General features: G+C 44.5%; 1 protein-coding gene across 1 annotated transcript in view; it reads right to left on the bottom strand.

The window, feature by feature from the left end:
• Positions 1-15,712, bottom strand: part of Itgam (integrin subunit alpha M) — a 43,324-nt gene that overhangs the window by 15,850 nt on the left and 11,762 nt on the right. Inside the window, exons 6-12 of the mRNA XM_052197703.1 lie at positions 11,045-11,175; positions 10,551-10,696; positions 9,167-9,320; positions 7,788-7,938; positions 6,835-6,908; positions 5,771-5,900; positions 5,367-5,509 (exon numbers count right to left, since the gene is read on the bottom strand). Coding sequence (XP_052053663.1) covers positions 5,367-5,509; positions 5,771-5,900; positions 6,835-6,908; positions 7,788-7,938; positions 9,167-9,320; positions 10,551-10,696; positions 11,045-11,175 — 929 coding nt within the window. The remainder of the gene's footprint in view (positions 1-5,366; positions 5,510-5,770; positions 5,901-6,834; positions 6,909-7,787; positions 7,939-9,166; positions 9,321-10,550; positions 10,697-11,044; positions 11,176-15,712) is intronic.

Here is a 15,712-nt window from a genome sequence, read left to right on the forward strand (position 1 = left end):
ACAGGGATGCACTGCAGGCTTAAACCAAGAGACTCCCGGGAAGGAAAAGTAGAGAGGGCATCATGCTGTGTCTGCCCACCACCTCCACATGCGCACATGTATGCACTCGCTCACACGCTGTCGCACGCGCGCGCACACACACACATACACACACACACACACGTGCTCACTCACGTGCGTGCACACACAGACACACAGACACACACACACATGCTCACTCACGTGCGTGCGCACACACAGACACACACACACGCACACACGTGCGCACACAAATGCACACAAGCACACACCATTGTAGGCAGTCTCACTCACCACCCAGTGGAGGCACTGAGACTTTGTCCTGAAGTCAATATCATTTTTGTTTTAAGGTCAGGTTTATTGAGGGTAAATTTTGCATAAAACAAAATTCAACTGTCCTAGTATATTTATTATTCTAGGAGTTTTAGAGTTTTGGTAAACACGCCATCATATAATCTCGACCACTCTCAGGATATGAAGCCCTCATGATGCCTCACAATTGGCCTCTTCCCTGTCGGCAATCCCCAGAAACACTGATGTGTTTTCAGTCCCTGTGTCACAGCTGTCCTGTTCTAGACTGCTGTGAGCCTGGCTCCCACGGTATGCAGACCTTTTTAGACGCCATGTGTCACCTAGAATGTTTCACTGGAAGTCTCTCGTGCTGTTTGCATGCATTAGTAACTCACTTGCACTGCTGACCAGTGCTCTACTGTGTAGGCATGGCACGGTTTGCCACTCTGTCCTCCTGCTGAGGGCTCTGGACCTGCCTCCAGGTTGGCATGATTAGTAACATAGCAAACATTCGCACACAGATTCCCATGTGAACATCTGTCTCTGTTTCTCCTCAGTATTGCTTGGTTACACTCAATATTGACAGAATGTTAAATCTCATTAAAAGTGGATTTTCTTTGGATCCATTTCCTGTGATGTGTGATAAGACAGCTTGTTTTGGGTCTTCAGTCCCTCTGCCACTAGTTGAAAAGCCTTTCCATTATATCCCTTTGCACTTTTATTGTATATCAGCTGACCAGTTGTGGCAATGACAACATAAAAAGCAGTAAAAGAAGCTGTCAGTGAATGGGGGTTTGTGGTTTTGGTTTTACTTTTTTGTTTTTTCAAGACAGGGTTTCTCTGTATAGCCCTGCCTGCCTTACAACTCACTGTGTAGGTCAGACTGGCCTTGAACTCAGAGACCCACCTGCCTCTGCCTCCCAAGTCCTGGGATTACAGGTATGGGTCACCAAGGCCTGGAGAGTAGTTTTTTGTATTTGTATTTTGTATTTTGTATTTTAATGTAGTTGAAATTTTCATCCATTAAAAATAGCCTGCTATGGGCTAGAGAGATGGTTCAGTGGTTCTAAGAGCACTGGCTGCTTTTCTGGAGATCCTAAGTTCAATTTCCAGCAACCACATGGTAGCTCATAACCATCTATAATGAGATTTGGTGCCCTCTTCTGGTGTGAAGGCACACATGCAGGCACACATGCACGTATACAGAATACGTAATAAATAACTAAATCTTTAAAAAAAAACAAACAACAAAAAGGCTGCTGTAACTATAAAATGTTTTAAGTAAGCCCCAAATACACAAAACTCCATACACAAAAGAGAAAAAATAAGATATATAGCTATTTAAAAATCATCAAAGCCAGCCGGGCGGTGGTGGCGCACGCCTGTAATCACAGCACTCTGGAAAGCAGGGGCAGATGGATTTCTGAGTTCGAGGCCAGCCTGGTCTAGAGTGAGTTCCAGGACAGCCAGGGCTATACAGAGAAACCCTGTCTCAAAAAAACCAAATCCAAAAACAAAAAAAAAATAAATAAATAAAAAAATAAAAATCATCAAAGCCAAACAGGACAGCAAGAGATAGACTGGAGCAGAAGGAGCACAAAGCAGAGAACAGTGAAAAGAACACAGCAGTGTGCTCCAGCTACTGCACCAGAACACAGTGGTGTGCTCTCCGGCTACTGCACCAGAACATGGAGGCGGTGTGCTCCAGCTACTGCGCCAACCACAAGGGCTCTCTAACCAGATGCGGAGTGCAGGAACGGGCTTGGGGATTTGTTTTTATTATTTTAGATTATTTTATTTTATTCTATTTTATGTACATGGGTATTTTGTCTGCATGTCTGTGTACTACTATGTGGGTGCCTGGTGCAATATGGAGGCAAGAAGAGGACATTAGATGTCCTGTATCTGGAAATACAGCTGTTGTTAGCTGTGTGCATGTGTGTGTGTGTGTGTGTGTGTTCTTAACTGCTGAGCCAACTCTCCAGGTCTTGTTGAGTGAGTTTTTAAAATTCTATTACTGGCTACCTGAATTATACCTAGAGGTGTGGATTGTAAAGATAGCTTCGAAGCAAAGGAGGGAGGAAAGAAGCTACTGCAAGCCAATGACAACCACAAAGGAGAAGGGTGTAGCAGACTCCTGTCAGACAGGGCGGGCTTCATGTCCCCCTGCCTCAGAATCATATCAAGACAGAGAAGGCAGTTCACCAAGAAAATCCTACGCAGCAGATGGACCAATGGACCAATGATTTGGACTGAGAGTGAATCAATAACTTTAAAAAAGACTTTAAACAAAGAGAAATTCATGGCTCTCTACTCCACTCCACAAAGGGTTAAAGAGCATTGATTGTTGGAGTTGGTGATAAAGTCTCCTGTAGCACACAGGTGGGCCTTGAACTCCTGAGCCTCGCCCTCTAAAGGGCTGGGATTACAGGCATGTGCCGCCATGCCTGGCTTAAATATCAACTCTTAATAAACTACCCAAGCTTGAAAGGAAGGGAATCGTTTCCAGGTTGTTTTATAAAGCCAGAATTACACTAATACTAAAGCCACACAAGGATACACAAGGAGAAAACACAGACTGACACCCTTGTGAACACAACTGCAAAAATTTCTAAATAAAGTGTTAGCAGAGTGAATCTGACAGCACGTTTTTTTAAAAGCTGTCCTGGGTCTGGTGGCAGGGATGGGAAGTAGCACTGCATTTGCCTAGCATTCGAGAAGCTGCCAAATATTGCAAAGGAAGGAAGAGAAGGAGAATAAGAAAAGGGGGCGGTAAGGAGGAAGCTACAGGAAGGGGGGGAAGAAGAGAAGGCAGAGAGGGGAAGCTGTATTACCCATAAAGCTCATGTGTTTCATCTCTAGACTAAATAGCAAACATCACACGGTCATTTCAAAGGACACACAAGAAGGCCATTTATAAGATTCAATATGTCTCTGTGATTAAAAAATATACTATAAATAAATTGAAAATTGAAACTTTCTCCCATGCAATCTGAACAACACTGTTGTTCAACACAGCATGGGAAACCCCAAGCCAAGAAATCAAGCATGAGTCAGAAATGAGGACATGCGGGCCAAGCAGGAGGAAGTACAGTTCACAGATGCCCTCTACACACTTCCAGAAATACCATTAGAGCACATATTTTGGCAAAGTTAAAGGATACAAAATCAACATGCAAAGCAGAACATTCCTAGTGACCAATAGTGAACCATCTGATAAAAACTGTAAAGAAATTAATACCATTTACAGTACCTATCAAAAAAATGATGGCTCTGGGGCTGGGGTAGAACCTCTGCTGTTCTTCCAGAGGACCTGAGTTCAGTTCCCAGCACCCACAGGGGACAGCTCTCAATTCAGTTCCCAGTCCCCATGGTGGACAGCTCTCAATTCAGTTCCCAGGCCCCATGGTGGACAGCTCTCAATCTCTAACTCTAGATCCGTGGTAACTGGTTCCCTCCTCTGCTTCATGGGCACCTAAACACGTTTACACAAACACACACAGTTAATAAAAATAAGAATAAGAATAAATGTATGTTTAACAATAGGTCCGGAGATAAAGCTCAGAGCGTACAGAGCTTGCTTAGCCCAGTGGCGCACACCTCTAATCCTAGAACACGGAAGGCGGAGGCAGGAGGATGAGAAGTTCAAGATCATCCTTAGCTACATAGAAAGTTCATAGTCAACCTGGGTTACTTGAGACATTATTTCATGAAAAAAAAAACAAAAAACCTAGGAATGATTTTAACCATAGAATGAAGGATATTTGGAATGAAAAAATACAAAATATTGAGAAGAGATTTAAAAACACAAAAAAATGAGGGGCAGGAAGCCCATGTTTATGCATTAGAAGAATTAGTCTACACTGAAATATAATGGCAGTTTTCATTTTAAAAATATTCTTTTAAATCCTAAAATTTATAGACAATCAAAAGAAACCCCAAATATTTAAACAATTTTGAGCAAAAAGGAGAAAGATAAAGGGGCTGTGGTTGGTTTTGTTGTTGTTTTATTTTGTTTTTGAGACTGAGTCTCAAACAGTAGAGCCCAGGTTGGTCTAGAACTCCCTATGTAGCCCAACCTGACCTCAAACTTATAATTCTCCTACCTCACCCTCTTGCATACTGAGAGTTTTCTGCACGCAGTACCATACCTGGTCTTGTAAGTTTGAGATTGAGAAGTGTTCTCCTTTTTTTGAGATTGTTTTGGTTATTCTGGGTCTCTTACATTTCCCCATGAACTTTGATATCAGTTTATCCATATGAGGCATCTTAGAAGAACAGCCATTTATCAGCAGATATGAAATTACTTCAGTATTTTTGTGTGTATGTGTATGGGGGTGCCTGTATGTGTGTATGTATGTATGTATGTGTGTGTGTGTGTGTGAGAGAGAGAGAGAGAGAAACAGAGGGAGAGAGAGACAGAGAGACAGAGAGACAGAGAGACAGAGAGACAGAGAGACAGAGGCAGAGGGAGAGAGACAGAGGTCAACCTCAGGGGTTGATTCTTCGATAACTATCTACCATGTTTATTGAGACAGAGTCTCTCATTGGTCCAGAGCTCACCAAGTAGGCTATGCTGGTCAGCCAGGAAATCCCAGAAGATTCCCCCAGTCTCCACCGCCCCAGCTTTTTAATGAGGGTTCTGGGCATCAAATTCATGTCTGAGTTATCTCTTCAGTCCATCAACAGATGTGGAACTATTTCCATACTTTAATATCTTGTGTGGCTATATTGGTTATGTTCTGGCCAAATGCCAACTCCAGAAACAAGTAGTCATAGAAAGCTCTATGCAGGCTAAATATTACTAGTCACTACTAGAAATGCTGAGGCTGGCACAGGGTAAAGCACTTGCCTGGCCTGCGAGAGGCCCTGGGTCCAAACCCCAGTATAACAGCAAAAGGAAGAAAAGCCAAAGGCATAGCATTCTCACACACCGAGCTGGCCTGGGAGTCTAACATAAAGCCCTCCAAAGACTGCCCAGCACAGCACTGATCTGTCCTAGACTCTCTCAGTTCCTGGATGCCTCTGTGTTCATGTGTCACACGCTCCATACTTACCTGGCTGCCTTTGATATCACTGTGGGGCTCCCAGGCACCGAAATTCTCCCTGAACATCACCACCAGGCCAATATGCTGATATCGAGGTGCCCCTAAAACCAAGCTTTGGACTCGGTTCCTCAAGATGACTGCAGAAGCATAACCTAAAAAGAATGCTTTAGTAGGCCAAGTGTTCTCCATTGCAGACCCAGCCCTCCTTTCCACAGTCAAAGGCCATTCTCAAGTAGGGAGCTAGAGCATCCCCATGTTTTGTGTGTTGGTGTAACTATGATGAACATAACTAAATAAAATGTTTAAAAAAGAGTATCTATCCCACAGGCCCACAAAAGAGCCAATAGCATCCATGTCAGCTGAGAGATGTCACATCCTCGCCCCTTCCCAGAGCAACGCCTGTCCTCACTTACCCAAGTAAGCATCATTCATGTCTGAATCCACTCTGGTTGTGTTGATGAACGTGGCTTTATCCTTTGATGCATACAAGAAGGCTCCACCTGCCCAGTCGAAGCTCCCCACAGAGCCCAGCAAGGGGCCGTTCTGGGGAAAGGGGCATAAGTGGATTGAGAGGTGAAGAAAGAGGCGTGGCATCCACCAAGAAGCCACCCCACGAGAACCTGCCATGGAGAAAGCCCCTCCCTCCCGCCTCTATAGAGAGAATCTCCTCTATGGTGTATGGAAGCACGGCCCATCAATAAAAAAGGCTATGGTTGATGAGCTAAGGCAGAATTAGGAGGTAGGACATCTGGCAGGGAGAGAGAGAGGAATTCTGGGAAAGAGTCAGGCTGGAAAGATTCGGCCTGAACTCTGGAGGAGATGGTTGCATGAGGCTGAAGGCAAGGTAACTAACCATGTGGAAGACATAGAATGGTTTAAAGGGGTTATATCAGTAACTGAGCTAGTCAGGGAACAAGCTAAAGCTCCTGGCCTAGCACATATTAATACATAACTAAGCCTCTGGACTGGCTGGCTTTGTGTGTCAACTTGACACAGGCTGGAGTTTTCACAGAGAAAGGAGCTTCAGTTGGGGAAGTGCCTTCATGAGATCCAACTGTGGGGCATTTTCTCAATTAGTGATCAAGGGAGGAGGGCCCCTTGTGGGTGGTACCATCTCTGGGCTGGTGTTCTTGGGTTCTATAAGAGAGCAGGTTGAGCAAGACAAGGGAAGCAAGCCAGTAAGAAACATTCCCTCCACGGCCTTCGCATCAGCTCCTGCATCCTGACCTGCTTGAGTTCCAGTCCTGACTTCCTTTAGTGACAAACAGCAATGTGGAAAGTGTAAGCTGAATAAACCCTTTCCTCCCCAACTTGCTTCTTGGTCATGATGTTTGTGCAGGAATAGAAACCCTGACTGAGACAACCTTGGAGTCGTTGTTTCTGGGAACAAAGAGGCTGGGTGGGCAGCACGCAGCTGCACACCTCTTCTTTCTTTTGTGCCCCAGCTTCACCCCCAGTTTAATGCAGGACCACTCACAGAGGTAATGGCAGCACTGAAGCCTTCTTGAGACATCTCATGCTCAAAGGAGCTGCTACTTCCTGTCTGAGTGCCTGTGAGGAAGAAAACTTCCTTCATGAAAGCAAGCAGAAAGTGTAGACCAAATACCCAAAACCTCAGATGCTATCGTCACCAGGCAAAGAGAGGCTCTGGCATTGAACTAGACACAGGCGCCTCATGGAGATGGAAGCCCTTCAGCTACTGCTACCTTTTCTCAAGGAAAACTGGGGGCCTCAAGGTATTTAACCTTCCGACTTTTCCACTGAAGCCATAATCCAGATTATATATGAAATGCCCTAATTTGGACAGGTGTTGTAGCACATACACATAATCCCAGCATTTGAGAGGCTGAGGCAAGAGGGTTATTAAGAGTTCAAGGGTTGGGTGGTGGTGGCGCACACCTGTAATTCCAGCACTCTGGGAGGCAGAGGCAGGTAGATTTCTGAGTCCGAGGCCAGCCTGGTCTACAGAGTGAGTTCCAGGACAGCCAGGACTATACAGAGAAACCCTGTCTCGAAAAAACTAAATCCAAAAAAAAAAAAAAAAAAAAAGAGTTCAAGGTCATCTTGGGCTACAAGGTAAGACTCTATCTCAAAAATATATCCCTCAAAAAATAAAAGAAATTCTCTAATTTGTAAATGCATTCAAGCAACATGTCTCTGTAGCACACACTATTCTAGGTAGAGGAGACATGACAGTAAATCAAACAGTGCTCATAGCACATATAAAATTTTAGTAAAATATTGTGTAGGATTTAAATCCTCTGTACTACAGTTTAATCATCCTATAATCTAGATCTGATAATTAGAGACAAAATCTAGCTTTGCTTATCTCAAAGGGATGGAGCAAGTCAGACCCAAATGGCTGAGATGCGCTAACGCTGGGATACGGATGCTAGGTAGGAACCCCTGGTCTGCACCGGGCCGGCTCACCCTCGATTGCAAAGATCTTTTCCTGAAGCTGGTTCCGAATGGTATTCAGGGCTTCAAAGTTGTCCACTTGGAACACGTGATCACCAACTGGCTTAGATGCGATGGTGTCAAGCTCTTTGCGGGACTGTGAATTGCGGAAGGCGTTTCCCACCTGTTGCCAAGGAGCCAAAGCTAAATTACTTATTCTCTGATGAGAGCAGACCCATGCAGTAAAGAAAATTCCTTGATGAAAGAATCTGAAACTTTTTCTGTCCAATAAAGAGTTCAGCAGAAGGCAGCTTAGAACAGGGCTGTGGGGACAGTTAGGCAGGTCTTTCATAGCACGGGGAGCAATTTGGTCTCCAGATGGCCATCCATCTGCTATGCCATTCCTCCTGATAGGGGGCTGACATCTCCCAAGAAAAAGATTCCTTTTCTCATTAGTTGCTTATGTCTATCTTTCTTTCTCTCTTTCTGTGTGTGTGTGGCTGTGTGTGTGTCTATATGTGACTGTGTGTGTGTGTGTATATGTGACTGTGTGTGTGTGTGTGTGTGTGTGTGTGTGTCTATATGTGGCTGTCTCTCTCTGTGTGTGTGTGTGTGTAGGTCTGTGGGCAGAGTTGTCAGCTCCCTTGGAGATGGAATTACTAGCTGTTTAGCTGTTATGAGCCACCTGACCCGGGTATTGAACTCTGGTCCTCTGAAAAAGCAGTAAGTGCCCTTACTAAGCCATCTCTCCAGCCCCAAGAGAATCATTTCTATATGTGAAGGTCCTCCTTACTTGCCACACCATCAGTTTGTAACACCTTTTTCTATGTTATTCAAGGTGGCACACAAGTGTGATTACACTGGTGAGCCTAACATTTTACACCCGTTTATGCTTGGTGGGATATCCTGCCCCACTCACTGTCTCTGTGTCAGCCCTTAATTGCTACCTGATGTGATGCAGATAGAAGCTTGTAAAAAAAAAAAAAAAAAAAAAAAACACCTGCTATATCTACTTCCTCTCTCCTCTGCCTTCACCATAAGAACATCTGCAAGTGAGGCCACTGGAAAATAAGACCCAGGGAGCAGTCGAGCCAAGTCACCCAACTTGTTCCCAGCAAGGCCATCTTCCCAGCAGACAAACCTAAAGCATCCAGAGGTGGGGAGAGTGGAAGGCCAGCTCAGCAGCTCTGCCCCAGCCTACAGCTAATGGTGGCTATGTAAGGGAGCCTTGCTGAGACCAGGAAAACAAAGCTGACTTATAAAGGCAATAAATTTTGATTCATTTGTTAATATACAGCATTAGAGTGGCATAGATATGTGGTGGCCGAGTATACCGCCTAGCGATGGCCCTTGCCCTTTTTTAATTCCTCCAATCTCCACAGAAGTACTAAGCCAATATCTGTATTTCCTACCCCGATTACATAGCGAATGACCCCCGCTCTGTCTGCCTCGGGGATGACGTCTTTATAATCCAAGGGATCACCAAATTTCTCTCCATCTGTGATGACAACTAAGATCTTTGCAGCATTCTCCCGGGCCCCACTGGTTTTCTGAAATAGTTCTCTCCTGTGCAGAGAAGAGGATGACAGACACATGAATGGGCAGAGACATTGTTAGCATCCAGCATGAGACAGCAACAGAATCAGGACCATGATGCTGAGCCTGGGCTGCCAAGGTGGGGCTCTCCCCGTTGAGTTTGACTGGTTTTGTTGGTGGTGGGTTTTATGTTTCAAACACAAAGTCTTGCTGGGCCTTAAATTGGTGATTCCCCTGCCTCTATCTCCTGAATTACAGTTATGCACTACCACATGCAGATTCCTTGTTACTATTAAATATAGAAAAAATGTAAAGAAATAAAGAACTAGACCTCCTTGGTCCATAATCAAATCCCACCCACAGTACTCTATACAAGCTTTCTTGCTCATTTTCCTATACTTGTGTGTATGGGGGGGGGGGGTTAGGGAGAGAGAGAGGGAGAGAGAGAAAAAGAGAGAAGAGGAGAAGAAGGAGGAGGAAGAGGAGGAGGAGGAGGAAACGAAGAAGGGGAGAAAAGGAGAGAGGGCATAGTGTCATACCTCAGCAGCTATCCATCGACAGGGTTTCTCGCCAGCCAGAGCTCAGTTATTATGCCGGGCTATTATCCCTGGGCATGAGTTCCAGGGATGCTGCTGTCTATGCCTCCCTGGCATCAGGATTACAAGTGAATTGCCACTCTGTCTGGCTTTTCTGCATGGGTTCTGAAGGTGAATTCGTGTCTTTACGTTTGCTTTGTGAGCGCTTTATTGACTTTATTACACAGACCCTCATCTTCCACTCTTGCCCAGCCCCACATTCACCTCTGTACACATGCCTAAAACAGAGCAATCTTAAAAACACCACCGACAGAACAGCTCTGCTGGCTTAAAACTTTCAGCAGATCCACACTGAATATAAGGTTGGGCTGGTGGCTTGAATTCAGCTTATTTTTAGTTTGTCTTTTTGTTGTTTTGGTTTGGTTTTTCTTTTTCTTGTGCTGTTGAAGATCACTCCCAGGGCCTTACACTGGTTAGACAAGCACTCTACCCAGAGCCATGCACCCAGAACAGGCTCAATCCGCCTTCCCAGCTGTGCTTTCGCTGCCTCTTTTAATTGTTCATCTTAACTGCAACCTGTGCTTACGTGAACATTCCTCAAATAGTTTTGCCCTCTGGAAAATATTTCACCCCATCCCTGTCTGAACAACACTTCAGATCCTTCGCCATCCAACTAAGAGTCCCATGGCCTCCTTCTATCAGAGGCCACGGTGAAGGGACTCACACCACTTTCCGGATCCCTGTGGCAGTCTGTGTCCTTCCGTTCAGCTGCTTTATGGGTCTCACATGGAATCTTGGGATAGGGTTTCTCTTGAAATCATTGAAGGTGAAGTGAGTCCGGAAGTCATCAGAATACTGCATCAAAGAGAACTAGGAACAGAGCAGCTGCCATTACATCACAAAGTGCCCATTCCCAGCCCCCCACCCCAGTACGAGCTCTACACATCTTTTTGACAATATTAGATCTCAGCAAGAGTGGCATGTGGGTTTCATTCCCTAGGACAACCCTTATCAATCAATCAATCACCAATCAATCAGCCAGGGCCGCCTATGTGACAGGAGTCAAAATAATGCTGAAACTGTAACAGGCACAGCATGTGGAGGTAATGCAATCATCTATAATTTGCCAAATCCCACTTTTTTTTATCACTCAAATACAGTGGCAGCCTGACTGCATGAGTTTGTCAGCCTTATGTAGGGCTACCCACCAGCCCTCACCAATGTTTTAGACTTTTTGAACTCCTCCATCACAGTTGAGACAAACTCCTTCATCTTCTGAAAGTCACTGGTGCTGATGCTACGGGAGCCATCGATCAAGAAGACAATATCACTCTCCTGCTGAGGACATCCTGGGCAAGAAAGAAAAAGAATACATATTAGTTAAGTCACTAGAAATGTCACCTTTGACTGTCAACTCTCAGCTGGACAATGTGCAGGGGGAGGTAAATAAAGAATCCTGATTTTGCACGAAAGAAAATAAAACATGGACAGATCTCTTGCACATCAGCAAGATGGGTGAGCAGGAGCCCTTGGGAGGCAGTGCATCTAAAACCAAATGCATCTGGATGAAAGTAACTAGGGAGGGAGTGTATCAAGGGAGTAGAGGTGACCCAAGAGAGCACAGAAATCCAGGCCGGCCACAAAGGGTCCACACCTGGTCACCAAATCCAAGATCAAGTGCCAAACCAATAAAGGCTTCTCCCTGTAACAGGCAAGACAATATCAGCATCTCTCACCACATTAGATATCTACAGTTCCCACCAGTGGGGATCTCTGCAGCTCTCACCACATTAGATATCTACAGTTCCCACCAGTGGGGATCTCTGCAGCTCTCACCACATTAGATATCTACAGTTCCCACCAGTGGGGATCTCTGCAGCTCTCACCACATTAGATATCTACAGTTCCCACCAGTGGGGATCTCTGCAGCTCTCACCACATTAGATATCTACAGTTCCCACCAGTGGGGATCTCTGCAGCTCTCACAGGCACTAAGCCAGCTGAGGGAGCTGTCTGGAACCCACATGGCTGTGCCCCTTCAGAAAAGTCAACACTGCATCTGCCCCACAGCATCATCACACCCTGGAACCATAGACACTGCTAATGCATGTCCTAGTCCAGGATGAATACTCATGGTACCTTCCCACCACTGGTGTTTAGTGGGTACCTATCTAACTACAACGCACTCTCTGATCTAACTACAATGCACTCTCTGATCTAACTACAATGCACTCTCTGATCTAACTACAATGTACTCTTTGATCTAACTACAACATATTCCTTGATCTAACTACAGCATACTCTTTGATCTAACTACAGCGAACTCTTTGGGGTCAGGTTACTGTGGAGCTGGTTACTGTACACACAGTCCTGTTTAATACTGTACTGTATTGCTGGGTGGGAATATCATGGCCAAGTCAGTTTATAAAAGAAAGCATTTAAATTGGATGCTTCCTTACAGTTTCAGAGGATTAATCTCATGCATTCTATTTTAGGACCTCTTCCCTCAAGACAGACTGGGAAGAAGGTCACTGGGTCACTGAATACCTTTGCCTCTTTCCCCATGTGACCACACTGAATAACCTTTCTTTTTCTACTTTTCACTGTTAATTCATCTCTTTCAATTAGCTCATTGAAGACAGATAGTTGAACCTAGCTTGTAGGGGCACAAGTTGAGTCTGGTAACACCAGTACTCTGTGGCTTGTAAACTACATGGGTTCTGACTCCTAAGGCCAGAGGGCACATGAAATCTTGCTCCTACCTATGACACTCTGACTGCACAAACCAACTCCTGAGGTCAGAAGTTGCATGAAACCCTGCTGTAATACCCTGAGCTTCATACCATGCACACACAGACTCCTGAAGTCAGAGCCATGGAAACCCATGCACCCAGCACCCAGCTCACTAGCAAACATGAACCCTAAACCACACTCATGATGTCAGAAGCCAACCCCCGCCACACTGTGCAAAGTTGGAAGCCATTTTCCCTGTAGCCAAAAAAGGGTCAACCCAGCTGACCCACCCACAAATCAGTACTAAGTCTCACCATGACTAAACTTCAAGCTACACCTAAGTGAGTCAAGACCGGGAGCATATCATGGTGCATGCACCAGTCCAAATATTCAATCCGTGTGTGCAGGGAAGAGTCAGCCAACAAAACAACTACAGATATGGCAGTCCCGACACAAGAGCACAATCAAGACTCCACAAAACAAACAAACAAGCATGTCCCCCCAAAAAATTACCAACTAAATAGTAGTAGCCTCTGATGAGAGTCATTTTGTTGAAAATATAAACAACGAATTTGAAAAAATGATAACAAATATATTAATGGATTTCAAAGACAACACGAATAAACTCCTCAATTAATTCAAAGAAAACACAAATAGTTGAATGAATTAAGAAAGTCCATTCTAGGGATGGAAATAGAATCCAAAAAAGAAAAAAGCAATGCTAAATAAAAACAAACAGATGATGATGAAAAAAAAAAAACTTCCATAAGAAAAAACAAAAACCTTGGGAGAAAGCCCCACCCACCTGGGATTGTGTTTCACAGAGTACCAAGGACTAAAGAAAAAGTAGTGTGGGGTTAGAGTAGATGGCTCAGTGGTTAGCACCGACTGCTCTTCCAGAGGTCCTGAGTTCAATTCCTAGCAACCACATGGTGGCTCACAACCAGCTATAAAGGGATTTAATGCTCTCTCCTGGCACTGGCATGCAGGGGTATATGCACACAGAGCATGCATACCATAAATAAATAAATAAAGTTTTAAAAAGAAAAAGTAGTATAATTGGATCATTCAGTCAAAAAGAATGATTTTGTTAAAACATATGGACAGAATACATGAAATCTTTAAGATACCATAAAAAGACAAAATCTACAATTGTGAACATAGAAAAAGAAAAGTTCTATTCCAGAGGCATAGAAATACAGTTTTAATAAAGTCATAGAAGAAAATTTCCCAACTCTAGGGAATGAGATGCCTACTCAGGTATGAGAGGCCCACAGAGCACCAGGCAGGCAGGGCGGTTAAGGAAACTCCCCACCTCATACGACAGTGAAAACCACCAAATATACAAAGCAAAAGAAGTGCACTGAAAACCGGCGAGAAAGACAGGCGGGCACTCAAGGGCGGGCCCATCAAAATGACAGCTGATTTTTTAATTTTATCTCAATGTCATTTCAGTTGAGAATACTGAAATCCAGAAGGGCTTAGAATAACAAATGTGCTTGAAGTTCTGAAAAACCACAGCTGTGAACCCAGGCTGATATACTCAGGAAAACTGTCTGCCATCATTGCAGAAGAAGAAAAAACAAAAAACCAAAAAAAACTTACCACCATAAAAAAGATAAAAAGTAAAAAAAAAAAAAAAAAAAAAAAAAGCCCACTAAAGCTGGCTCTAGAGAAATCCCTAGAGCGTGAACAGCCTGAGACTCAAGGGGGAAAAGAGAAATCTCAGGATAGTTGTTGAGTAAATGTGGACTAAGAACACAACCGAATGCTAAAACCAAAGAATCAGCTGCCTTGGTCATGGCGTCTCAAGGCAGCAGAACAGTGACTGTGGCAGTCTCTCTCCACCATGAAGCTGAAGATGCCCTTGAACATCTGATTCTCCTTCTCCCAAGTGTTAGGATCACAGGTATAGGCCACTATACCTAGCTGAGCTGGAGTTATTTTAACTTACTCCAAAGGATTAGAATATAGCAGAAGTAATGAGATATTAGTTCTGAAATAGCCCAATAACAATTCTGTTATGTCTCTCTATCTGTTCCTCCTCCCTCCCTCCCTCCCTCCCTTCCTCCCTTCCTCCCTCTCTCTCTCTCTTTCTCTCCCTCTCCCTCCATCCTTCCATCCCTCCCTCCCCCACCCACCCTTTATCCCTGCTCACATCTATTCATCTACCTCTTTATAATAACAATTTTGGTTTCTTTAAAAACCACAAATAAGAATATGTTTTTGCTTTAATCCAGGGTGTGGGATGAGGGACTGCTTCAGATTGTCCATACCAGCAACTATGATTTGCCTCATGCTCTATCAGAGGCATGGTTTTGCCAGCTGCAGATAGTTTCTGCAATTGTGTGGCATTTGGGATTCTTGGAATTTTTCAGAGGGTATCTAAATGCTAGGGTCCAGATAGACGGCTGGTTGGTTGGTTGTTGATTGGTGTTGTTGGTCATGGTTTGTTAAGTAGTCATGTGTAAAAAAGAAAGAAGAAGAAATTCGATATCCTGGTGGTGAAGATCAAACATGACCCAAGGAGCTCTACACCCCCAAACAGCAGGAAGTAGCTTAACAATACTGCTGCTCCATTTTTTGACCCCTGACTTTATTCAGAGATCTCTTTCTCTCCTCTCATCCTTTTCTCTCTCTTATCTAGTGTAAAGGGGTTGAGAGGGTGAAAGAGAAAGATTGGAGGAGGGTAGAAGAGAGAGGAACCCACACAGTAGCAAATGTTGGCTGCACCTCTCCCCACCTCTACCTTCCTTATCACCCCTCCTGTCATTCCTCGATTCCTCCTTCACTCTGAGATGATCCTGCGGAAACTTGAGGTAACCATGAGGCAAGCAGCCAGGGGAGATCCCCAGCCTGCAGCCTACAAGAAACAGAGCTCACCAGCTCCACAGACGTGGGCATGAGCTTGGAGCAGGACCTTGCCCCAGTCAAGACTTCAAAGGAAGGGGAAGCCCCGGCTAAGCAGGTTCACTTCATTCTCCTGAGAGATTCAGAAGCAAAGCCTAAGCCATGCCAACATTCTTGACTTACAGAAAATTTGAGATGGCAAAAGTTCAGTTTTAAACCGCTGGATTTGTTAGGCAACAATAGTCACGAGACATACAAAATGTGCCCAGCAGTGTACCTGGTCACATGCAGAAGAAAGCGGGG

This window comes from Apodemus sylvaticus, chromosome 1 (genome assembly GCF_947179515.1).
Source record: "Apodemus sylvaticus chromosome 1, mApoSyl1.1, whole genome shotgun sequence".
In the NCBI taxonomy this organism is placed as follows: Eukaryota; Metazoa; Chordata; class Mammalia; order Rodentia; family Muridae; genus Apodemus; species Apodemus sylvaticus.